Below are 26,374 nucleotides of genomic sequence, written 5' to 3' on the forward strand. Positions count from 1 at the left end.
TAAAACCGGATGACTGAGGCCCTTTGACCCATCGAGTCTGCTCCGCCAATTGGCACAGCTGATTTACTAACCCTCTCAACAAATCCCAGCCTTCTCCCCATAACCTTTACTAATCAAGAGCCGATCAATCTCTGCTTTAAATGTACCCAATGACATGGCGTCCGCAGCTGTCTTTTGCAATGAATCCACAGATTCACCACCCTCTGGCTCAATAAATTCCTCCTCATCTCATGTCATATCATCTCCCCGGCCAACAACCCCAGCCTTAAAGTTCCAGGTGTAACTAGTTGGTTGCACTGGACCCATGTTGTTCACGTGTCTGAACACCAGTCTCCTAAAACGAGAGGTCTATTCCGAGCTCTCTCTCATGGAAAGCATTAACGATGTGGATAGAGTCAAAAAACTTCAAGGATGCATTCAGTCTTCATGAAATGGAACAGACCCACTGAACCTCTGGTCCATAATCACTGTAGGCTTTCGAAAATCAAATGGCATGAATAACTTATTTGTTGTCCTTCGAACACTGAACACAAAGCGCGGTAAAAGAACCTCATGTAATTACATCATCACATCAGACCAGCCTCTTAAACCGAATCCCAGCTCACTGTTGGTCATTGTGAGTTATGTGTGTTTCCACCCTTTACGTTACCCTACGCAGGCCCCCCCCAGAATTCACTAAAACCAGCATTGAGAGCCTGTCCGGAGCTTGGACAAGCCGCCTGGCTCGGGTCCCATGTTCCGTGGGTGCAGGAACAGCAGTTGCCTCAGTTGTCTTGACAATTTCATGGTTATGTTGCGACAGTGGGGTCATGGTAGCAGATTCCTCCAAATCTCGGTGGGCCCGGTTCAGATGATCTACCGAAACACATTCAGCTTTACCCTCTTGTCAATGATAAGTCTCTCCTCTCCATTCCAAAACACAGAACGGGCCGTCGTCAGGGGGCCTAAGGGGATGTTGGTGTGCATCATGGCGGATGAAAACAAACAAGGTGGAATGTAGGCCAACAGGAACTCAGGAATGCTGGGCAGTACCATGATAGGAGGTAGGAATAGGTGAAAAGGATTTGAATTCATGGTGGAGGGCGGAAAGCTGCTGAGAGGCCGAACAATCGGTGGTGGCGTCAGGAATAAAATCACCCAGCCTCGTGTTGACTGCCCGTATACTAACTCAGCCACGGACGACTGCAGGCCCTCTTTTGGAGTTGCACAGAGTCCCAGCAGGGTCCACGAGGGACACTCATCTGTCAGGGAAGCCCTCAGAGCAGCCTTTAAGGAGCGGTGAAACTGCTCACATAGGCCATTGGACAGCGGGTGGTACGCTGTGGTGTGATATAGCCTAACACTGACGTTCGGGGCCATCGCAGCCCAGAGGTCTGATATAAATTGGGGGCTGTGGTCAGAGGAATTACCAGACGGGGTACCAAACTGAACAGCCCAGGTGCTGATGAACACAAGAGTCACTTCTGCAGCCATTGTCATTGCTAGGGGGATGACCTCTGGCAACCTGGTGGTACGGTCCACCATGGTAAGGAGGTGTGTGAAACCGCAGGAGGGGGGAAGAGTACCAACAAGGTCCACGTTGACATGGTCAAACCATCGCTCAGGGGCCTCAAAAGGTGCCATGGTGCCTGAACATGATGGTTAGTTTTTGCCCACTGGCACTCCACACAGGCTGCTCTCCAATCACGCATGTCCTTTCTGAAACCGTGCCAGACAAACTTTAGTGCAACCAGTTTCTGTGAGGCCTTCTGGCACCTCCAGTTTTCGGGCACGATGGGGCGAGGGTGACCAGTAGAGACACCACTCAGGGGAGAAACCCCAGCTTCCCCAAATTTAACGTCAGCCAACCGCAGGCCCGTGACCTCTGTTCGGTAAGCCTGGACCTCTGGGTCAGTAGGTTGGTCGGCTGCCATGCTGACAGTCAGCCTCAATGTGTATGGCCTCAACGTATGGCCGTGAGAGACAATCAGCCACGGCATTATTTTTCCCCTTGATTTGTTGTATATCAGTTGTGAACTTGGATATGTCGGCCAGGTGGTGTTGCTGCCGTGCAGACCAAGGGTCGAATATTTTAGCTATTGTGTGCACGAAGGGTTTGTGATCAATGAACGCTATGAAATGGCGACCCTCTGGAAGAAAATGAAAATGGCAGATAGGTAGATAGAGACCGAGAAGCTCACGGTCAAACGTGCCGCACTTCCTTTCGGGAAGACGGAGCTGGCGGCTGAAGAAGGCGAATGGCTGCCACACGCCTCCGAACAACTGTTCATGCACAGCACCCACAGGATAGTCTGAGGAGTCAGTAGTAATGGCTACAGGTGCACTGGGGAGAGGGTGCACCAGTAGGGTCGTGTTGGAGAGAGCTCGCTTGGTATCATCAAATGCCCTGCCCATGTCTGCTGACCAGTCAAGCACATGATAAGAGACATTGCCTTTAAGCGCACTATACATAAGTTCAGAGCTTGCGGAATGAAGCAGTGATAGGAATTCACCATGCCTAAAAACTCCTGTTGCTTTTTAGTGGTGCAGGGTGGTAGGAAATCCTTAATAGCAGCTACTTTTGATGGAAGGGGTTTTGCACCTTCTGCGAAGATGCGATGGCTGAGAAAATCAACCCAGACTGGCACTTAGCAGGGTTAATAATCAACCCATGTTGGCTCAAACACTCGGAAAGTGGGTGGTGATGAGATACGTGTTCGGATTTGGATGCGCTGGCAACAATTATGTCAGCCAGGTGAACAGGAAGAAAATCTAAGTCTTTTAATGCAGAGTCCGTCAGCCAGTGCTGCATTTTTCAGCCCAAACAGCATGCACAGAAACTCAGAGGCCAAACCAGGTTATCAGAGCTGTTTTGGGAATGTCCTCCGAGCACACAGGTACTGATGGTAGCCCCTAACCAGACTGACTTTTGAAAAAAATAGCTGTCCGGCTAAATGTGCCAAAATGTCTTGGATGTGTGAGATTGGGTAACAATTGGGGCTGGTGACCTCGTTAAGGTGTTGCTAATCGCCATATGGGCAGCAAGTACCATCGGACTTGGGGACCATGTGGAAGGGTGAAGCCCAGGGGCTAGTCGACCAGCATACAGTTCTGAGTCTTTCCACCTTGGCAAACTCAGCCTTCATGGATGCGAGATTTTTTGGGTGTTATCTACACACACTGACACGGACCGGCGGGCCAGTGGTGGAAATGTGGTGCTTGACCCCGTGTTTTGTCAGCATAGTGGAGAATATGGACTTGGTGAGGTTTAGGAATTCACCCAGCAGTCAAGTAGACTCACACACGGTGGTGTGTGTGCTTGACAGAGTCGTTGTGAGGAACTAACTGAGGGAACAGGGTAACAACATGAAGTCCTTGACATCTACAAGCCGGCAGTTCCTAAGATCAACTCACAGTCCTTGGGCGCACAGGAGATCTGCACCGAGCAGAGGTCTAGCCACCTTAGCCAGGACGAAGTCCCGTGTGTAACATTATCCACTCAAGCAGAGTGTCACCCACAGGGTCCTGTAGTCTGGATCTTGCTGCCATTGGCGGTCTCCAGTGAGGTTTTGTTGCTCTTTGCCTTCTCATCAAGAGGCGATGCTGGCGGCACCCTCACTTGAGCACCCGTGTCACACAGGAAGCATTCCCCTGAAAGGGTGCCCATAATGAACAGTAGACGTCGCCGGCAGCTGGAACCCACGCTGTTCACAGACATCTGACGTCCTGATGTGCTGGCACTGTCGAAGCTGCAAGGCGGTCAGCACTTCTTAGCGTTCATACCAAAGTGAGGGTGGTATAAACACAGACCCAGCATTGTCTGTTTAGAGGCCTTGCTGACCAGGCTTATTGAGGTAGAGGAGGGAGGAGGAATGAGGCATCACTGCCTGGCTGAGCGATGCCTATCAGCCATTTTAGCAAGTTCCCTACAGGCCTTCACAGGTGCATTAGCGAGGGCTATGCAAACTTGATCAGGCACTTGCTGCAGGAAGAGTTCTTTAAAAATGAAACAAGGATGGTGATTTCCCAGGAGAGGCAGTATGTTGCCCATTGGCTCTGGTGGCTTAGCATCACCGAGACCGGGCAGAGAGAGCAACTGCTTGGCGCGCTCAGTCCAAAAGTCTGTAAAAGGTGAATTTTCAGCAATTGCTACTTACCATGTTCAGGCGAGTCGGCTGGTGGACTCGCCACTCTCGATGCCGTGGAACTGCTGAGCGATGCTACCACTCATTACAATCGTCCGCGGTGATTTCTCACCGTGCCAATTGGGCCTCTGCTTGTACAAACCAAACAATGGCATTTTTGCAGGTAGCTTCAAAGTGACTGTTTTGGCCGACATGTTCCAAAACTCTGAAATTGTCCTAGAGCATCAGGATCACCAATGTATGTTTTTGCAAAATCAAATGGTGCGAGGGGTTTTATGTTTAGGAGAAACCATAGCAGCTCATCTATTGTACTCCAAACACTGAACAGAAAGCGCAGTAAGAGAACTTCACGTAACTACATCATCGCGTCAGAGCAGCCTCTGTGGACCTCAGCTCGAAGTCGGTGTACATTTCCACCAGTTACATTGCCCCTACACCACTCACCGGAGAAGGAAGATTAGAAATAAAGAGAGAAAGATGAGCTTTATTTGTCACAAGTACGTTGAAATCATACAGAGAAATGCATTACTTGCGTCAGGGATGTGCTGAGGGCAGCCTGCAAGTATCGCCATGCTTTCAGTGTCAACGTAGTATGCCCACAACTCACTAACCCTAACTGTGCGTCGTTGGAATGTGGGAGGTAACCGGAGCACCTGGAGGAAACTCACGTGGTGAAGAGGAGAACATACAAATTCCTTGCAGCTGGCACGCTGTACAGCGTCGTACTAAATGCCACACTACCTCACTGCCCCTTGCAACACCTGTACAGGTGCACCCCTTGCGTCGGGTGCTTACAGAGACCCTGTGCAGGAGGTGGAAGGGTGTCACTGCCCAGCCACTCCTGCCCCGTCTGCAGTTCCCACACTGGCCTCAAGGGGCCCCCCCCCTCACAACCTACACGTCCTGAGTGGCATTAAAGGATCTCTGATCCCGAGGGGCTCATAAAGGTGAAGAAAATTGGCGACAGTAAGTCACAACCTGAACTCTAGTCTTCCAAACCAAGCAACACCCTGGTGGAACTCCCCTGCACTGTCTCCAGCCCAATTACATCCCTCCATAGTATGTAGTTCTACAAGAACTGCACACATTACTCCAAGTGTGGACTAACCACTGTTCTGTAAAGTTGTGACATAATATTCCAACACTTATATTCCATTCACTGTCTTTGAAGGCAGATGTGCCATATGCCTTTTTCACTGCCCTGTCAACCTGTGTGGCCATGTTTTGGGTAACCATAGACTTACTCACTCTTCCTTCAGTTAGTCCTGACGAAGGGTCTCGGCCTGAAACGTCGACTGCGCCTCTTCCTATAGATGCTGCTTGGCCTGCTGCATTCACCAGCAACTTTGATGTATGTTGCTTGAATTTCCAGCATCTGCAGAATTCCTGTTGTTTTCATTAAATTAGTTACTCTTTTGGTCTCTAAGTAACCCTCTTACTCTTAACATACTTTGTTCATTAACATTTCCTTAGTACCCTATTGTTTACTGTATATTTCTTCCTTTTTTTTTGATGGTGTAAATGCATTGCCTCACACTGGTCAGGATTAATGTCCACGTGCCAGTAGTCTGCCCAGCTTTTCAGGTGACCTTAGAAACCTTCCTCAGTATCTGCCACACCACTAACCACTGTCAGTACACTTACTAACAGTGCCTTCAAAAATCACATTCAATTTATTTGTATTCGTCACAAACAGCAAAAGTGCCAGCATTTGTCCCTGTGCTACACAGACCAGCATTCTTCGGCCATCACCCACTGTGTCATACACCAAGCCAGTTCTGGATCCAATTTTCCAGCTGGCCATTCATCCCATGTACCTTAATCTTGGGCACCAGCCTTTTGTAGACAACGTCTACTTCTCTGTCTTTATTAGTTTTGGTTATCACCTCAAGAACTCAATCAAGTAAGTGAGAGAGCATTTCCTCTGTATAATGCTATGGTGACTATTCCTGACTAGTCCCTGTCTTTCTAAAGGCACATAAATCTTATCTTTTTTGGATGTTATATAATAATTTCCCTCCCACTGGTGTAAAGTTCACAGATCTGTAGTGCCTGGTTTATCACAGCAGTCTCCTTCAACAATTGAACAACATTAGCTATCTCCCACTCTTCTGGCACCTTACCACTGCCTAACGATGACGTAAAGATCTCCGTCAGAGTCCAACAATAACAGAGTCCTATAACAACCTGGAATGGAACTTATCAGACCCTGTGGATTTTATCGCCCTTCATGCTTTCCAAGACACTTAACATCTCATCCTCCTCGATCATGAGAATCTTCAAGGAGTTATCCCTCCTTGACAACACTACCTTCTTCTGTTTGGTGAAGTATTTATTTAGGATGTAGCCCCACTCCTGTGACTCAATACATAGATTAACCCCCGGTCTCTAAGCTACCCTCTTGCTCCCAGTATACTTATAGAATGTCTTATGATTCACTTTAATCTATCAATAATAACGCACGACCCCTTTGTGCCCCTTTCTTGGTATTCTCCAATACATCCATATTCCTAACTGCAGATGTCCATACCTGTCATATATTTCTTTTATTTTCTTGATTAATCCTTCAATATTCTTTATCAACTAGAGTTCCCTAATCTTGCCATCACAACCTTCAACCCTACATGCTAGCATTGAACTCTTCTTATTCCACTTCCTAAAGATTCCCATGTCACAGATGTTTTACCTGTACGCATCTACTCCCTTCTTCCAATTCAGGACCTTAGCTTGAGAGCCAGCCTTAACCCTTTGCCATAACTACCTTGAAACTTACGGAATTGTGGGTCACTGATCCCAAAGTGTTCCCACTTCCACCACCTGCCTGTATTTATTTCCCAGGATCAAGCCAAGAACTGCCCTGTATCTAGTGGGGGAAACGATCCACTTTTCTGGGCCTTGTTGTGAAAAGATGAAACGGTTTGAAGTTCCTGGACCTTTACTTCCAAGGAACGGAGTTGTATAGTGGAGACGGGTTGGTAGAGGAGCCACATGCTGTGGACGTTAAGTATAAGGTGTATGCTTCAGTGAATGAGTCGATGAAGATTTGGAGGTCAGTCTCTGGAAATATGCTGACACACTAATTGTCTTCGTGTAGCCCAATGGCTGAAGTCTGGGCAGCTTTGCTTCTAGAGTGGAGGAGACAATGCTTGAACAGATTTCCATTTGTACCGTAAATAAGCTTCACTCCAGCAAGAGCTTGCGGGAGATGCGGCGTAACATTGGAGTGATAGCACAGCATTGTTTGCATTGAGAGAATGACCTGCTGTGGACTTGTTGAATAAGATCACAGCTTGCATGCTATCACGTAGCAGCCTGACTTGAGGAAGATTCTCCACAGTCCCTTTCAATTGACAGAGTCAAAGGTTCTTGCCAAGTTGATAAAGGTCATGTGCTGGTGGTTGGTGCTTCTCCCTGCCTTCATCTTGGCATTAGTCCAGAGCGACAGTCATCTCCACTGTGCCTTTGAATGGATGGACAGAGCTAGTGCTGCCATTCAGGAAGCAGTTCTTTGGCCAGTGGGAGGTGATGGTTGAGGAGAAACGTGTTGAAGACTTTCCCTGTGGCAGACAACTGGGAAACGGCTTTTATTTCCAGCAGTTGGGTCTTGCTCCTTACTGGACGGGTCACGATCATGGCATTGCTGTGATCCTCCTACCCATGTCCTCCTCTTCCCGGATGAAGGCTGTGCACTTGTGACTGATGTTCCTTGCTGCAACGTTTTAGATTTGATGGGGTTACTGTCTGCCACTGGGACCTGGTGGTTGTTTGTGGCTGGCAGGTGAACTTTGTAACTCGTGGCCCTTTGGGGGTAGTGTGTCGGGCTTGCTGTTGTACTGAGTGAAGGGTGCCCGGTAGCTATCGACACATTCCTTCCGACAGCCACCTGCTGCTTCTGTGCTGTGTAGGTTCACCACTACCCATGTCAGTAGAGGTGCAGTGTTGGTGACGGTTGAAGAACCTGGCTGCCAGTGAGTTTCTGGTGTTGCTGCACTCTCCCTGCCCACCGTGTGTTCTTCAGATCATGGGTTATCTGTGAGACGTCGGTCTTCAGCTACCTGTGGGGGGTGGGGGAGTTATTTTGGGCAAGGGGGCTGTAGCTGAGCCCTACTGCGTTAATGTTCATGCAGCTAGTCTCCAGTTACCTTGCACCCCTCCTCACGCTAAGGACAAAGATCTTGCTGTGTATGGGAGCTGATGCCAATGTAACTGAAACTGCACATGGTGCAGTGACGTTCCAGACTCTGGTTGCTGGGACTCTCCTGGCAGTGTGGTGGGAACCCGCCAGTGCCAGACTAGAGCTCTCTGTCCACCCAAGGTGGCACCTCTTCAGTTTCAGACTATAGTTATTTCTTACATCCTCTGCATACCAACACACTGCTGTGATGATGTTTGCAGTGTTTCTCTTTCCCATTGCTAAAGTTACTAAGCAGGGCGGCCTTTATACCTGCGTAAACAATCATTATAAACATCAGGGGGCTATTAAACCAGTTTGTAAGGCAGCTCCAGCTGTAGCTCCCTCTTCAGGCAGGGCTGCCAATTGCAAGCAACGGCTCAGAGCACTGGCAGGGATCGGGTGTTGCAGGTCCCTGATCGGGAGGGCCCTACTCTGGACCCGTCCGCTGAGGCCTTGGTGGCGGGGGCAGAATGGGAAGATCAACTTCTCTCGGTAGCTGGGCCATCTAGTGAACTGTGACTCCTTCCCTTCGGCACCAGGAGCACGCGGGGCAGCCGCACAGAGATGGCAGAGCCCACACACAAGCACACACACACACACACACACACACACACACACCTGGAGGAACAGCAGGTCAGGCAGCATCTGTGGAAAGGGGGAAAAAAACGTTGACACTTTGGGCTGAAACCCTTCATGGGAGCTGAAAAGGAAGGGGGACGAGGCCAGAGTGAGAAGGTGGCGGGGTGGAAGCGGGGAAGGAGTATAAGCTGGCAGGTGAAGGTGAGACCAGCTCAGGTGGAAGGTGGATGGGTAGGGGAGGGGGAGTGAAGTAAGAAGGGATAGGAGAAGAGAGTGGACCATGGAAGAAAGGGAAGGAGGAAGGGCACCAGAGGGAGGTGATGTGCAGGTAAAGAGAAGTGCCCCGCGATTCAGAGTAGGTTACCCGGCTGTGCGGTACACCACGCAGTGATCTCCCCTTCCATCTCCACTGTTTGTGCCCCTTCCCTAGAGTGAGGTACAAAGTAAGCTCAGATATTCTTTAAGTGTGATTGAAGATATTCCTGACCTACAACACACCTCCTTCCTGCTTGGACTGATTCCCTTTGCTTCTCTCCAACTTGCTTTCTCATCCTTTCGACTGCAGTGCAGCCTTGAATCTCCGCGGTTGTCATGGAAACAATGCAGAGCTATGTCTGGCTGCTCACTGAATAGCATGTGTGCGCTGTTATTAAATGCTGTGCTGAATTAACTGGTGTGGCAACTTGTTGTTTCTGCTGTTTTGTTTCAGTTACTGTGCTTGCTGAGAAAATTGTTGGGCAAAGCTCTTTAATTTACAATGTCAGCAAATACACATCTCTGTTTCTACATTCCGAGTGTGCCCGAGCTTGCATGTGTGAGGGTGTATGTTTGTGTCACGCGTGCGAGTATGTATAGTGTGTGCATTTTAATTCACAGGATGCAGACTGCATTTTGCTCTGAATATCTAACTGCCCTTGAACTGAAGAGGCATTTTAGAGTCTGCTTTCTGGGTGGGTCTGGGGACTGGGGCGGGATGAATGAGTTCTTCCCCGAAGGAACCTAATGTGTTTTTATCAGATAGTTTAATCATCGACATGAATGCCAGTGTTATTCTGGCATGTTTAATACATGAGCTGGAACTCCCCAGCTGCCGTGGTGCGATTCATACTCATGTCTCTGAATCAGTGGTCCAGCTCTCTCTCTGTTAGGCAAGCAACTCGACCATCACACTGCCATAATCATGTATGTCTGTGCTTTGTACGCATGCAATATCTATTTCCAGAGAGTGTGCTTATGTAGGACATGTGGATTGCAGGTTCAATGTCAACATTTGAGAGAAGTTTGGAAAAGTACATGGATGGGAGGGGTGTGGAGGATATGGTCCAGGTGAAGGTCGATGGGACGAGGCTAAATAAGTGTTTGGCATGGATTAGAAGGGCTGAAGGGCTTGTTTCTGTGCTGTAGTCCCCTCTCTCACTCTGTGCTAACAGGGATGTGTTAACAGGATTTGTGTGGGTGTGAGTGTCAGTGTGTGCCTGCTTGTATGAGAGAGCGTGTGCATGTGTGTTTGTGTATCTCTATGAGTGTGCGTGCAAGTAAGTGGCTGTGTGTGTGTGTGTGTGTGTAAGTGTGAGAGTGAGTTTGTGTGTGCGAGTATGTGAGTGTGTATCTGTGGGTGTGAGTATCTCTAAGTGTGTGGTTATGTGAGTGTCTCTGTGTCAATGAGTGTGTGTGTGAGTATCTCTAAGTGTGTGTGTGTGGGTGTGTGAGTGTCTGTGTGAATGAGTGTGTGTGTGTGTGTATGAGTGTGTGTGTGTGTGTGCGTGTATCTGTGTGTGTGTGTCTGAGTGTGTGTGTATATGAGTGTGTGTGTGCGTGTATCTCTGTGTGTGTATATGAGTGTGTATCTGTGTGTGTGAGTGTGTGTGTGTGTATCTCTGAATGTGCGTGTATCTGTGTGTGTGTATGTATATGAGTGTGTCTGTGAGTGTGTGTGTATATGAGTGAGTGTGTGTATGAGTGTGTGTATGTGTATGTATATGAGTGTGTGTGTGTATGAGTGTGAGTGTGTGTGTATGAGTGTGTGTATGTGTATGTATATGAGTGTGTGTGTATATGAGTGTGTGTGAGTGTATGAGTGTGTGTATGTATGTGAGTGTGTGTGTATGAGTGTGTGTGTGTGTATGAGTGTGTGTGAGTGTGTGTGTGTGAGTGTGTGTGAGTGTGTGTGTGTGTATGTGTGTGTGTGTATGAGTATGTGTGTGAGAGTGTGTGTGTGTGCGTGTATCTCTGTGTGTGTATATGAGTGTGTATCTGTGTGTGTGTGTGTGTGTATCTCTGAATGTGCGTGTATCTGTGTGTGTGTATGTATATGAGTGTGTCTGTGAGTGTGTGTGTATATGAGTGAGTGTGTGTATGAGTGTGTGTATGTGTATGTATATGAGTGTGTGTGTGTGTATGAGTGTGTATGAGTGTGAGTGTGTGTGTATGAGTGTGTGTATGTGTATGTATATGAGTGTGTGTGTATATGAGTGTGTGTGAGTGTATGAGTGTGTGTATGTATGTGAGTGTGTGTGTATGAGTGTGTGTGTATGAGTGTGTGTGTGTGTATGAGTGTATGAGTGTGTGTGTGTATGAGTGTGTGTGTGTGTATGAGTATGTGTGTGAGAGTGTGTGTGTGTATGAGTGTGTGTGTGTGTGTGTATGAGTGTGTGTGTATGAGTGTGTGTGTGTGTGTGTGTGTGTGTGAGTGTATGAGTGTGTGTCATCCACTGTTTGTTTATTTATTTGGAGATATAACAGTCACAGGCTCTTCCGACCCAACAAACCCGCAATCTCCAATTACACCGTGTGACCAGTTAACCTACTAAACCGTACATCATTGGAGCGTGGGGGGAAATCCGGAGTGCCCGGTGGGTAACGGGGTAAATGTACAAACTCTGCGGAGACAGCGGTGGGAATTGAACCTGGGTCACTGGTGCTGTAGGTGTCTTGATGTTAACCGCGATGCTGCCCACTGCGTTCAGTGCTCAAATTAATGTTGTGAAGTCACAGTTCATTTGATTTGTTACTGTTGTACAAATTTAACAGTTTACTTTTTAATAAATAATTTAATGTACTCATTTAAAATAAGCAAAGTATATGATTGTAAAGTCCAATACAGCGAATGAAGTTCCTCTGAGATTTCACCAATGTTGTAACACCAGTTCTGCCTGCGCCACTGGGGATAAATGTGGGCAAGGACAGCAGGGATACTTCTCAGCCCAGCGGGAAGGGCCAGCGGAGGGGAGGGAAATCGGGGTCTCGGCCGGCTCAGGGTTCCAGTGCAGTGCTTGCAGTGCTTGGCGGTGCACAGGTGTGTGCAGGTAGGGCGTGTGCGCGCACACGTGGACACACACAACGTGTACAGTGTGCTGCAGCTCAGCTGGCAACACGCTCGCGGTGTTCTGACTCAGCCGGGGCGAGTGTCACCCGCAGCAGGGCAACGGTTGATAGACACTGTTTGTGAACGGGCTCTACCGCAGGCCATCAGCAATCTCTCAGATGTACTAAACTCTGTGGTGGAGCCAACTCCTCCCCCAGCCAACCCAGCAGCTCAACAACGTAGTTGGCTGTCCGGGCATGTACCATCCACAAAACAAACCAGAATGAGTCAGTCATTTGCTGTCCTGTCAGTCTGTGAAGGGCTGGGATGAGCCACCCACTGTAATGTAAACATTTCTTTGGTACATGTCGACCTTCACTAATCCAGCACCACTGGGACCTGAGGAGTGCCGGATTAGTGAAAATGCCCAATTACAGAAGGATCACATTAAGCATAATCAGTGCCGGATTATCGAAGGAACCGGATTACGGGTAGTCGGATTAATGCCTGTACCACCTTGGGCATTGGTCAACATGCTGAATTCCCAGGTTTGCTACATTTTGTTCCTGGGACCAGTACCAACACAAAGAAGACATGACGGTGCCTCTACTTTCTCAGAAGTTTGTGCAGATTTGGCAGGTCACCAGGAACTTTCAGCTGCAAAGTGGAGCGTCTCCTAACTTGTTACACCATGGCGGGGTATGGCAACACCAATGCCCACGACCAGAAAGATAATCATAGTCATAGTCATACTTTACTGATTCCGGGGGAAATTGGTTTTCATTACAGTTGCACCATAAATAATAAATAGTAATAAAACCATACATAATTAAATAGTAATATGTCAATTATGCCAGGGAATAAGTCCAGGACCAGCCTATTGGCTCAGGGTGTCTGACCCTCCAAGGGAGGAGTTGTAAAGTTTGATGGCCACAGGCAGGAATGACTTCCTATGACGCTTTGTGTTGCATCTCGGTGGAATGAGTCTCTGGCTGAATGTACTCCTGTGCCCAACCAGTACATTATGTAGTGGATGGGATACATTGTCCAAGATGGCATGCAACTTGGACAGCATCCTCTTTTCCGACACCACCATCAAAGAGTCCAGTTCCATCCCCACAACATCACTGGCCTTACGAATGAGTTTGTTGATTCTGTTGGTGTCTGCTACCCTCAGCCTGCTGCCCCAGCACACAACAGCAAACATGATCGCACTGGCCACCACAGACTCGTAGAACATCCTCAGCATTGTCCGGCAGATGCAGCCCAGTCCGTCACAGGCAAAGCCCTGCCCCGTCACTGAGTACATATACATGGAATGCTGCCACAAGGGAGCAGCATCCATCATGGAAGATCCCCACCATCCAGGCCATACTGCATTCCCACTACCACCCTCGGGCAGGAGGTACGGAAGCCGCAGGTTCAACCCTACAACCATCAGACTCCTGAACCGATGCTCATCACTTCAATCACCACAACTCTGAACTGATGTTACAACCTACAGACTCTTTACAACTCACGTTCTCAGTATGATGTTTTATTTGCACAGTTTGACCTCTTTATCATATGGGTTGTCTGTCGGTCTTTGTTTATGTTAGGAGTTGGGACGGCACACGTCTGTAACTTAATTCAATGCTCGGTAGTTTTAAAGGCTGCGGAGGTACCATTTGAAAATCACTTCCAGCAACATCAGAGACTCTGGGACATCCCAGTGAGGAGAAGGGACTAACTGACAAGTGGGTGCACTTTAGCTGATCAGCTGCTTGAAGCCCCCAAAGTATCCAGCCAGAATTTTACTGCTTCAGAAGTGCCCTTATAATTAATGGCTATTCTAATGAAAAGTGAGCAGCATCAATAATGTATTACAGATTGCCTGGAGTATTGGGGAGGAGTGATTAATGGGGAATAAAGTAATTTATAAGGTATCTGGATTGGTTATGGAATGGTTACATGATTATTCATGGATAAATAACCCAGCAAATTATGCGACTGAGGGGAAACATCAGCTTTCTAGCTGAGGGACATACAAGGAAGGCTCACTTATGATGGCCTGACCTGGGTTAATATGTATGGGGCATGTACATCTAAGACCACAAGACATATGAGTGGAATTCAGCCATTCAGCCCATCGAGTCTGCTCTACCACTCAATTACGGCTGAATTATTTTCTCTGTCAGTCTCAATTTCCTGCCTTCTCCCTGTAACCCTTGACACGCTTACTGATCAAGAACCAATCAACCTCCACTTTAAATATACACAGTGACCTGGCCTCCACAACCGTCTGTGATAATGAATTCCACAGATTCATCACCCTCTGGCTAAAGAAATTTTCAATGGGCCATGTGGATGATCAAAGTAGTAGAGGTAGTTAAAACATATTTGCACATTGGTCCATTGAAGTTCACTCAGACCTCAACTGCGCCTTTGTGAATTCTGCTGTAGCATTAAAAGCACCAAGGAATTACAGAGCAGTCACAGGAACTTAAATCTATTGCTCAAAGTTCATCTCTCCAATCCCATGCACCCGCTTCGTTCCTGCCTTTGACCTGAAACATTAACTGTTTCCTTTTCCACTCGTGCTACCTGTGCTGAGAATTTTCTGATATCTGTTTTCATTTTCAAGTACTTGCAGTTCACTGATTTTCATGCTGTGCATATTTCTATTGTGAAAAGTGTGTGTCCTCTCCAGAGGGAGCGGCGTGCATTGATGTGAGGCGGGAGGGGACCTGATCTAGCAGCCACTAACAGTTTCTTCCTGTGTTAGGGGTGGAATGCTGTGCAGACTCTGGGCTGCCATCAGTGCCCACAGGATGATGAATGGGACACAGAAGGAACCAGATGCCTGTTGAAATGACCTGCTAAGCTGTTGGAAAGCAGACACTGTTCAAACGTAATGGCACAGCGCAGAACGGACAGAAACACCAGCAAAAAAAAAAATCTCGTGCTGCTGCAACGTAACAGTGGTGAACTGATTAAAGGATAGCTGCAGTCTGCATCTCCAGTAACTTCATCTCCAGCCGTTCACCTCCCATCATCAGGAAGTGTTTGTATCTGGGATTGTTTAAGTTTTAAAGTGTCAGATGTGGATCACAAGATTGAAGGACATGATGTTCACAACTGACACATGATACAACTTCTGCTCCTGTCCAATGCTCGTCAGGGTTCACGGCGGACTTGCTTGCGGATGGGGGTGCAATGGTTGACATGACAATCGACAAACCTTGTCACAAGACAGATGCTTGCGGTCTGAGAATATTCACTGACATCCAAATCCCACACACACACACAATCCAAGTCATTCCACTAAATAGAGGATGGAGGAAAACTTTATTTCTGTTTCATTGGGGAAAATCACTTCCTAAATATGTTTCAAGATCTGATTTCTAGCTTGCTTGCATCAGATGTCAGCTTCCCAGGTCAGATTGGGTGCATTCCTGAGGATTTCACCAAAGGACGTACAGCCAGTGTGTGCAGTCAGGCTGCCTCTGTCAGCGTGATCTGAGATTAATAATTAATAGAGAGCACAGCTCAACAAAATTGAAAAGATAGCCCCTGTTTGGTGATCCTTTGTTCTTTGGCTGAGTTACACCCGCCAGTGTTTGGGAGATTAATTTTTAATAAGTCGAATCTTTTGGCAAACCTTGCACTGCTATTTCTCATGGGAGGAGATGTTTCTATAGAAGAAAATTATTTTTAGAAAATATATAGAGTCATGTATATATATGTGTGTGTGTGTGTATATATATATATATATATATATATATATATATATATATATATATATCCAAATATTTTTTAAATAAAAATGTTCTTTAATGGAAATTATACAAATATGGACAATCATTTGTTTTGCTGTCATGATAATGAACTGTTTGTTACTTTAATACTCTCATAGCAGGGGAAGTGTTGACTAGCATTCAGAGTAAGCTGGGAGGTTGTCCTGCCCGAGGGATCACAAAGGGGTGGTGGGGGGAAGGGAGCTCCGCAATTCCTGGGCATTGGCAGAGTACTGAAGAGCCATCCAATAGCTAATTGGGGACAATTCAAAGTCCCTCTAATCAAACAAGCCTAGAATATTAAACCAGCTGTATTATCAATAACTTAGAGCTGGAATTCAAATCCGGCACTAGTTTAGGTTGAACTCAGAATGATTTCAGTCCATAATCTCAGATTGTTGCACGTTTACTATCTTCGGAGTATTTTGAGTTTCCTTTTGCATTCATTGAGATATCTTCGTTAGCATATTAGACAACATTATACAGCGTTGGGATTTGTTTGTCCAACAGTTTTTACCCGAACTGGCACTTGGTTAGGATTCATTTCTGTCTCTGTAGTACTTGGATATGAGTGTGAGTAGGGCACTCAGGCACTTGAACTTGACTCCACTCGTTAGCTCCACTTCCCTCGATATTCTTCCTCAAAAAAGACCTATTGGCCTGAGATTTCCAAGCTCCTAATCAGCATAGAACCCATTGTTTTTTAGGGAAGCGAGCTCCAGGGTTATCACCCACCTTTTATGAAGATTGTTCTAGGTCTGATATTTAGATTGCATTCACAGAAAATGCTGGAGCAACTCAGCACGTCAGGCAGCACCTATGGAGATGTCTTGGCCCAAAGCATCTACTGTTTATTCCTCTCCTTAGATGCTGGCTGACCTGCTGTGTGTTGCTCTGGATTTCCAGCATCTTCAGAATCTCTTGTGTTTAAATTGTATTCTCTTGTTCAGGATCCCTCCACCAGAGGAAATCTTGCTATCTGCTATTTTCAGTACCTCAGTCATGTTATCACCCGGTCATCTCCAACTCAAGACGACAAAAACCAATCAAGTTGATCCAGGCTTTCATGACTTAGCTGTTTGTGCCTCTATAAAATCCTGGTGACTCTCTACATCACCCTGTCCCAAACCAGTGGACCCTTTCTGAAGGATGGATTGTGCATCCTGCCACCTGGGTCTAACTGAAGCCCGGTACGAGCAAAGCATCACCTTAACTTCACAGCTGGCGAGGTCTAGGGCAATACATGACTGGTTTTGACTCTTGGACTGATCCATCTTTCCCAGATAAATCCGCATTTTCTATCGAAGCACCTCAACTGATTCCAATTCCGTTCCCTTAGCAACTGCAAATTAACATTTTCACAGTTCACCCTGTGAAGAACTTTTAATTTTCTTCCAAATTTTGACGTCCTCTTTTTAATTGTAGTATAGATAGTAAACTATATGGGAAGAACAATCGCAGGTTGGCTCTTCAACAGGGGTGACCTGCCACGTGTTGATATCCTTTACACGGAGAGCTTCAGGCAAGACTTATTGCATTCTACAGCAATGCACTGCAGCGCCTTACTAAGTATGCAGAGATCAGTTAACCAACTAACCTGTACATCTTTAGAGTGTGAGAAGAAACCGATACCATCACCAATAATAAATGAAATAAGTGGGGCCAGAACATGCGTACTCTTATGAATCAAACGTATTTTCTTTACTTGGGCACAAGGATAACAACATGGCCTGTGCCACCCATACTTTTACCAAGCCTGAACAGGAAGCTGCTGTTTTTATGCACAATTGTCTTATCAGTTACAGATACTGGCCATTTTGGTAAATTGTATCCTTATTTGCAGGATCAATCGCCATTCACAACAGAGATGTTAGCGGTCAAAAGAAGCTACAGTCTGACACTTTGAAGTTAGTAAAGCCATTGTCCCTTACTTGTTGGGTATATTTCACATCTTTCCGTTATCTCCTTCTCGTCCGTCTCTGGTACCCCCTGCTGTGTAAAGGGAACCCATGACAAGAGGAGATCTGCAGATGGTGGAAATCCGGGCTGAAACGTCGACTGTGCTCTTTTCCTAGATGCTGCCTGGCCTGCTGAGTTCCTCCAGCATTTTGTGTGTTTTGCTGTCTTCTTCTAGGTTGATTATGCACTGCCACAGTCAATCTCACCTATCTGTCTACGGTCAGCAAGACTAACTCTGGCGCTCTCACATCATGGGTCTCCCTTGTCTGGGTTTCACCACACATCGCCGCAGTTGTCTTTAGCCCATGCTGTACTGCGACTTCCCACTGGAGCACTGTGGTCACAGAGAGAACATACAAACTCTTTACACACAGTGGTGGCCATGAAACTCAAGTCATTGGTGCTGTAGTAACATTACACAAACCACTACGCTACTGAGCCGCCCGTTATGGCTTGGTGCTTAAACTGAGTTGTGCCATCACCCAAACTAACTTCTTTCACACAGTCCCATCTATTATAGGATAAACCCTCTGATGAAACACTGAATCAAGCTTACTGTCAGACTCACAGAAAAGTACAGCACAGAAAGAGGCCTACCCCCATCGACTTGCACCAGGACCGTAGCCTTCCATACCCCTACTATCCATGTACCTGTCCGAACTTTTCTTAAACGTTGAAATTGAGCTCACATGCACCACTTGTGCTGGCAGCTCATTCCACACTCTCACAACCCTCATGTTCCTCTTAAGCTTTTCACCTTTCACCTTTAACCCATGATCTCTAGTTGTAGTCCCACCCAACCTCAGTGGAAAAAGCCTGCGTGCATTTACCCTATCTACGCCCCTCTTAATTTCGTATACCTCCATCAAATCTCTCAGTCTTCTATGTTCCAAGGAATAAAGTCCTAACCTATTCAATCTTTCCATATAACTCGGGTCCTCCAGACCTGGCAACGTCCTTGTAAATTTTTTCTGTACTCTTTCAACCTTATTTACAGCTTTCCTGTAGGTAGGTGACCAAAACTGCACCCAATGCTCCAGATTACATTTCACCAACTTCATATACAACTTCAACATAACATCCCATCTTCAGTACTCAATACTTTGATTTATGAAGGTCAATGTGCCAAAAGCTTTCTTTACGACCCTCTCAACCTGCTACGCCACTTTCAATGAATTATGGACTTGTATTCCTAGGGTCCCTTTGTTCTTCCACACCCCTCAGTGCACTGTGTAAAACCTACCCCGGTTAGTCCTACCAAAGTACAACACTCCACACTTGTCTGCATTAAATTCCTTTCACAACCATGGAAATAATTTCATAGCTCTACTTGAGCAAGAGCAAGAAAGCATCTCCTATCCCCTGGCCAACATTTAAAACAATTCCATTGCTACCTCAGTGCTGTTTGTGGGTGCTTACTGTGCAAAAATTTGTTGCTACGTTTCACAGTGTCAGAACCTCAGTAGCACTTTAAGACATCCCGAGGTTCTGAAGCCAAGAGTAGAATGGAGTTTACAATCTAATAGTGGAGCAGGTTTGAGAAGCTACACTCGTGTTTCCAATGTGGGTGAACATTCCTATGAAAGCTGGCATTAAGCACAAATTAAATCTCTACAAAAGGTCATTGCTAATGTCACTTTTTTGCCTTTCTTTATAAAGAGAGAGAAAAATTAAAAATTGGCCGTAGCTGCATTGAAACATACAGTGAAATGGGTCGTTTGCATCGAACAAAATCAGCGAGGATTGAGCTGGGTTCCCTGCAAGTGTCTCCATGCTTCCGTCGTCCGCACAGCACTGTCCACACCTCACTAATCCGAACCGAAAACCTTTGAAATGTGGGGGGAAACTAGAGCATCTGGAGGAAATGCACAGAGTCATGGGGAGAAAGTACAGACAGCAGTGGGAATTGAATGCCGATTTTATAGCTGGTGCTGAGATAGCATTGTTAACTGCTACACTATCGTGCCGCCCCTATTTACTGTAAAAATATCAAATTTATATTACACAATGTTTTGTAAATAAAATTATTTTCCTATTTCTGGTTTAGCTGAATTTATAAAGCGAGGTACTGTGTCAGTGGGGCCAGTCTCATGGATTGGAATTGGTACTCGTGCTCATATCTGCCCCGTCTGGAGCTGCATCAGTTGTCTTTAGTCGTAGGGGAGTCGTGACCTCGGGGAAGTGTGTCACCGACTAATTGAATGGCAAAAACAGCACACAAGCAATGGTGATAGATAGAGTAACGTACTGGTCCCCTCCCTGGGCGAATACCCCAAAGCGCAGTCTAATACTGTAACAGAATATGAGGTTAAGTGGCTGAACGGAATGTGAAGTTAGGCCAAGGAAATCAAGTACAGCGATCAGCAAAGTAGCCTGGAAGCTATTAGATTGTCATTAAACCCGCCTGGCTCACCAATGCTGATTAGGGAAAAACACCTTTCTGGCTCCTGCTGGTCTGGTTTATGACTCTGATTTACAGCAATGGGTTTGACTGTTAACTGATGTATCTTCATTGACGGTGGCCAGTAAAGGTTGGAGTCCTGGCAAAGAGTATGATTTAAAAACTCAAAGGCCCACAGAACAAATACTGCCCAGAAGGTGGCCATTCTGCCCATCTCATCCGTGCCAGCTTGTGACTCACTGGTTCCATCCCCTGCTCTTTATGAAAGCAACTCTCCACCTCCATCTTCTGCCCCCTTTTCCATGACCTTGAAAACTTCTCTTTGCAAGTCCCAGCTAAAGACCACAGTGGAGCCTGACCCCACCACACGCTGCTCCCCGCATCACCATCAGTTATCTTTCCCCCGCCCCCCCCCCCGTGGCCACTAGGTGTCGACCACTCCCCCAGAGGGAATAAACTCCCACCACCCACTCCATCCGGAGTCTTCATCATTGCATAAACATCAACCACAGCTCTCTGCAGCCTTGTGTATGAAATAAAAACAGCCCCAGTCTCACTAAACTAGTCTTGTTACTGTAGTCCGTCACTGCAGGAACTATTGTTGGAATTCTTGCCCAGCGCATGTCACCACAGCCTTCCTGTGATGCAGTGATCAGAACTGAACACAAGACTCCAGCTGAGGCTGGATCAGCATTTCATGTTTCAGCCTGACTTCCTTTCTTTTGTACCCAATGCCTTATCAATAACGCCCACGTTATCGTCATGGTGAGCGTTGGCAGTGTCTGAACCCCGGTACGGAGGTACGGCAGACTCCCATGTAGAGACAAAAACAGGAGGTTATACATAGAGGCACCGCAAAACAAATCATACTCAGCATAGGACTCCGCGGGCAGCGCTAATCGAGACCCCGAATTAAATCATCACGGTTAACCTGACAAGATTAAGCAGAAAGCACAAGGGCTTAATAACTCTCATTAAGACAATTAGTACCTAAGACCATAAGACATAGGAGCAGAATAAGGCCATCTGGCCCATCGAGTCTGATCCACCATTTAACCATGACTGATCCTTTTTTTCTCTCCTCCTCAACCCCAGTTCCCGGCCTTTGCCCCTTGACCAATGATGCCATGTCCAATCAAGAACCTATCAATATCTACCTTAAATACACCCAATAACCTAGCCTCCACAGCTGAATGTGGCAACAAATTCCACAAATTCACCACCCTTTGGCTGAAGAAATTTCTCCGCTTCTCTGTTTTGAAAGGGCGCCCCTCTATCCTGAGGCTGTGCCCTCTCGTCCTAGACTCTCCCACCATGGGAAACATCCTTTCCACATCTACTCTGTCTAGGCCTTTCAACATTCGAAAGGTTTCAATGAGATGCAGGTGCTTGAGAAACCTAGAAACCCAACGCCCATGGCAAAGTCCCACAGGGGTCATGACACATACAGTATATGTTCCTATTACGGCAGAGGCTTGTCGGGCTTTGAGGGCCTGTTACCACATTTTATCCCTAAAAATGAGATAAAATAAATACAACAGAAACATCTCTTTTTCAAGGTTCATTGCAGCATCAATTCAATGTGCTATATTACACCACCCCTCATACTTTCTTCTTAAGCAAAGAGTCCAATGTGTGTTAAAGTCGCTTTATAAACAGAGCCTTCTCCCTCAGTATCCTGGGGAGACTGTGATCCTGCCGCACACAGCTTTTGCGGTCCAGATTCACCTGCAAAAGGAACGTGGCAAGTTGTGCACACTTTGCCTTGCACCTTGCCATGGTGATCACACCAGGTTTACGTGGGGTCAAAGGGCAAATCAGAAGTATCTGAATTTCCAGACAGGAGTTGAACACCAGGGAGACAGTCTGCATCGTGTTACACATTGGGGGACAATATCAGATTCAGATTCATTTATCACATGTACATCCCACAAGAGGACCACAGCCTTCTCGTTGGGTTTGGAGGCTTGCACTCCTCAATCACTTGGAGAGCTATGTCGGCTGGGGTCAGGGCTTTATGCTTTGGCTCTTGGTAGGGTCATCCATGCCAAACAGGTGAAAGGATGGAGGCCAGACTATGAGTGGTCCACTGATCTTCCAGGTTGAGGGTTCATCTCAGCGCTAACAACACTGTTATGGCAACAGTTGGCGTGTGGCCAAGTGGTTAAGGCATCAGTCTAGTGATCTGAAGGTCGTGAGTTCGAGCCTCAGCTGAGGCAGCGTGTTGTGTCCTTGAGCAAGGCACTTAACCACACATTGCTCTGCGACGACACCAGCACTAAGCTGTATTGGCCCTAGTGCCCTTCCCTTGGACAACATCGGTGGCGTGGAGAGGGGAGACTTGCAGCGTGGGCAGCTGCTGGTCTTCCATACAACCTTGCGCAGGCCTGCGCCCTGGAAACCTTCCAAGGTGCAAATCCATGGTCTCACGAGACTAACGGATGCCTATATGGAAACAGCAATTAAGAATCCTCCTACATCTATGTGTTCCTGAGTCTCCACCCAGGACTTGCATGACTGTCAGTAGTGAAAACTGAGAGGAAGCTACTGACATGATGAAGCTGTGAACACCACCAGAGATGGAGGACCTTCATTGCTGCCCTAAACGCCAGTGGCATAATGGGCAGTAAGTAAGTAATTGAAACAAACAGTCGGATGTGTCATTTGCATGAACAAGTCGCACACCTGAGGTGCTGGGGGTAGCCGACAAGTGTCACAACATATTCTGCTCCCATATCCACATCGCTGGTCTCTGAGTGTGGAGCAGAGGCCTAGATTGCTGATGTTCTCCATCAGCCATCCACATCGCAGCCTTAGAACACAGAGCACGGGGCAGAGGCCTAGACATCAGCCTGCAAAACACAGGAGAAGCCCATTAGATTACCTCTCATTCCCCGTATGTACCAACGCCACTTCAGACCCTGTCACCCTGCCCGCTCGAGGAGGGTTGTCAGTCGCACTCTGCTGAACAAAGTTATTTTATTCTATCAACTTTCCAGGCATGAGTGTGAATTTCATATCCAGGAGATCTTTAGATCAGTCCAATTCTTGGCTGGACAGGCAAACTAGTTCAAACCAGGCCAAGAAATAAAGCTTGCGACTTTGACCTTTGATGAGAATTGAGGGATAATGTCCAGAAAGTTTCTCAGATGAGGCCGTATGGGTAGAGACGGGAAACTGAAAGGATGTGGTCCCTTTGCTGGGGGTTTATTACAGACTCATTGACCAACAGGGTCGTTGGGATGCAATAAAAATTATATCTCACTGATCTCACCCCAGATTTTATTTTACCAGGGGACTTCAGTTTTCCAAATATTACCTGCGACAGTCTTTGTGTTAAAGGCTGTGATGGGGCAGATGTTCTGAGGTGTGTCCAGATGAGCTTTTTGACACTGTATGTGCAGTAGGTAGGCCAGTGAGCGAAGGAACATTACTGGATCTGATCTGGTCAATAAAGGGACTGTGAGTGGAGACATTTTGAAAGCAGTGACCATAACTCCATACATTTTAAAATATCGGTGGCATAGGATACAGACAGACCAGTAGTAAGGGTCTAAAATTTAGGGAAAACCAATTTAACTAACGTAAGGAATTGTGGGCAGGGTGGGTGGCTGGGTGGAGCTGCAACTCTCCCAAAGGAGGGGTAAGGCTCTCCTTCCCCAGGCTAGCCTACAGGTAACCCTTGAGCAAGGTGTAGCACCTGCTTAGCCCACCCCAAGTGGGTCACATGAAGCCACGGGAGCAGGTGGTGGATGGCTGTATGAGCAGTTAGGTGCATGTCACAGGTCCTGGTTATGCGACCACTGACACCAGGCGGGCAGTTTCTGAAGGGTATTGATAACGGCTTGTAAAGACACTGCCCAGAAGAAGCCAATGGCAAACCACTGCAGTAGAAAAACGGCCAAGAACAATCATGGTCATGGAAAGAGCACATACAGGAAGAACTGTAGATGCCGGAAATCCAAGCAGCACACACACAAAATGCTGGTGGAACTCAGAGGCCAGGCAGCATCAGTGGAAGAGAGTAAACAGTCGGTGTTTTGGGCCGAGACCCGCCCTCAGGACTGGGGGGGAAAAAATGGGAAGTCGGAGCAAGAATGTGGGGGGAGGGGAGGAAGAAGTTCAAGGTGCAACGTGTTAGGTGAAACCAGGGGAAAGTCCATGATCGCCCGCGTCATACAACGTGGCACACAATGATGCTGACGAAGAAGGAATGGTCCTGACAGAGGTCGGATGGAAGCACCAATTCGCAGGTAAGTCTGCACCTGTGGAGTGGGAAACACCGGATGGAGAAGTAGCAAGGAATCAAAGGCAAGATGTTCCGGTGAGGATAAAGAACAGATGCGGAGGGATAATGAGTATTGGACAAAGAGGTAAAAGGAAACATGCAGCAGGTATAGCGAGCTAATGGAGGGAGGGGGAGGCCTAGGGCACTAATGATAGAGAGGTGTTTAGAAGGAAATGAGGAAAGCTAAGAGGGGTCATGAAAAATCTCTGGCAGACAGGTAAATATTCAGGGCAAAAGAATAACTAGGGAAACGTCCAGCCCGTTACCAACAAGGCTAACAGTACATCGAGCCAGACAATATTAGAATGGTCCGAAATGAGTATTTCTCATCGATATCCACAAATTAAACAGACTTCCTTGTAGGAGAATTTAGTGAAGGGTTGGGTGAAAGTCTCCATAAATAAAGATGAGGTGCTTGATGCCCTCAGTGGGATTGAAGGTGGATAACTGCTGAGGACCAGATGGGATGTACAGTATCCCAGAAGGGAATGCCGAAGCTCTGAGTGAGATTTTTAAATCTTTACTAGACATAAGAGAGGTACTGGAGGACACAAAAGGCAGCAGAGAAAAGCTTGTTAATCACTGAGCTGTGGGCCTATCGTCAACGGTAGGGAAGATATCTGCAGTGGAGAAAAGTCCTAAAGGAGCAGATTGGCAATCATTTGGTAAAGCAGGGACTCATTAGAGATAGCCAACATGGCTTTGTCATGGGCAGATACCGTCTGACTAATTTGACTGAATTTATTGAAGATATAACAGTGTATCATGAGGGCAAGGCAGTAGATGTGGTTTACACAGACTTTAGCAAAGCCCCTGAAAAGGTCCCACCTGGAGAACTAATTGAAAATGTGAAGGCCCTAATCATGTCATTTAGACCCATTGTTCACCTACATAAGGAGGGCTTAGACAAACTTGGGTTGTTTTCTCTGGATCAGCAGAACTTTGGGTGGGGGGAAGACTTGATAGAAGTTCATAAAATTATGAGAGTCAACAGTCAGTATCTACTTCCCAGTGTCAAAATTTCTGGGGACATGCATTTAAGATGAGAGGCAAAGGAGAAGCGAGGCAAGTTTTTTGGAGAGAGGGTGATGTGGGGGTGGGGGCAGATGTGATAGAGGCATTTAAAAGCTTTTTCAATAGGCACATCAATTTTCAGAGAATAGAGGGATATGGACCATATGTAAGCAGATAGGATCAGTCTAAATAGGTGTCATTAGCTTAATCAGAGCATTGTGGGATGAAGAGCCTATTCCTGTGCTGTAGCATTCTATTTTTATGTGGAAAAACTAAGAGAGTTGATGGAGAGGGGACTTTGACATGTACAGAATGATTACAATGTAGAAATGAAGAGCCTCCAATACATTGGAGTGAAAGAGGCTGTGGGAAGCCGGCTGGATTCGAACTCGGGACCTTTCATCCCGAAGTCCAGTCTTGTAACACTGAGTCTGAGTGGTTGGACCAGTGGTGGATGGTTTTCACTATGGTCGCTTCCTGTGGTTGAGTATGCTTCCTCCCCGTGTGCACACCTTGCTGTGTCGGCAGAACTTCGGGTGGGCTCTGGTCAGTGACGCTTGGTTAAAGTCTCCAGCGATGATGAAAGCAGCCTCTGGGTGTGTGGTTTCATGGATATTGATGGTTTTGCAAAGTTCATTGAGAGGTTGGTATCGGCTTGTGGTGGGATGCACACAGCTGTAATAATAACAGATGTGAATTCTCTAGGCAGCCAGAAAGGTTGACTTAGCAGCATAAGGTACTCCAGAGCAAAAGGA

General features: G+C 46.9%; 1 protein-coding gene across 2 annotated transcripts in view; it reads left to right on the top strand.

Annotated features, from left to right (window-relative positions):
- The window catches only part of si:ch211-1i11.3 (mitogen-activated protein kinase kinase kinase 5), a 192,447-nt gene extending 176,539 nt beyond the window's left edge, over positions 1 to 15,908 (top strand). For both annotated transcript variants that reach the window (XM_063033924.1, XM_063033925.1), the window contains one exon: positions 14,946 to 15,908. In XM_063033924.1, the coding sequence (XP_062889994.1) occupies positions 14,946 to 15,030 (85 nt within the window). In that variant the 3' untranslated portion in view covers positions 15,031 to 15,908. The remainder of the gene's footprint in view (positions 1 to 14,945) is intronic.
- The last annotated feature ends 10,466 nt before the right edge of the window (positions 15,909 to 26,374 follow it).

Source organism: Mobula hypostoma, chromosome 26, assembly GCF_963921235.1.
Source record: "Mobula hypostoma chromosome 26, sMobHyp1.1, whole genome shotgun sequence".
In the NCBI taxonomy this organism is placed as follows: domain Eukaryota; kingdom Metazoa; phylum Chordata; class Chondrichthyes; order Myliobatiformes; family Myliobatidae; genus Mobula; species Mobula hypostoma.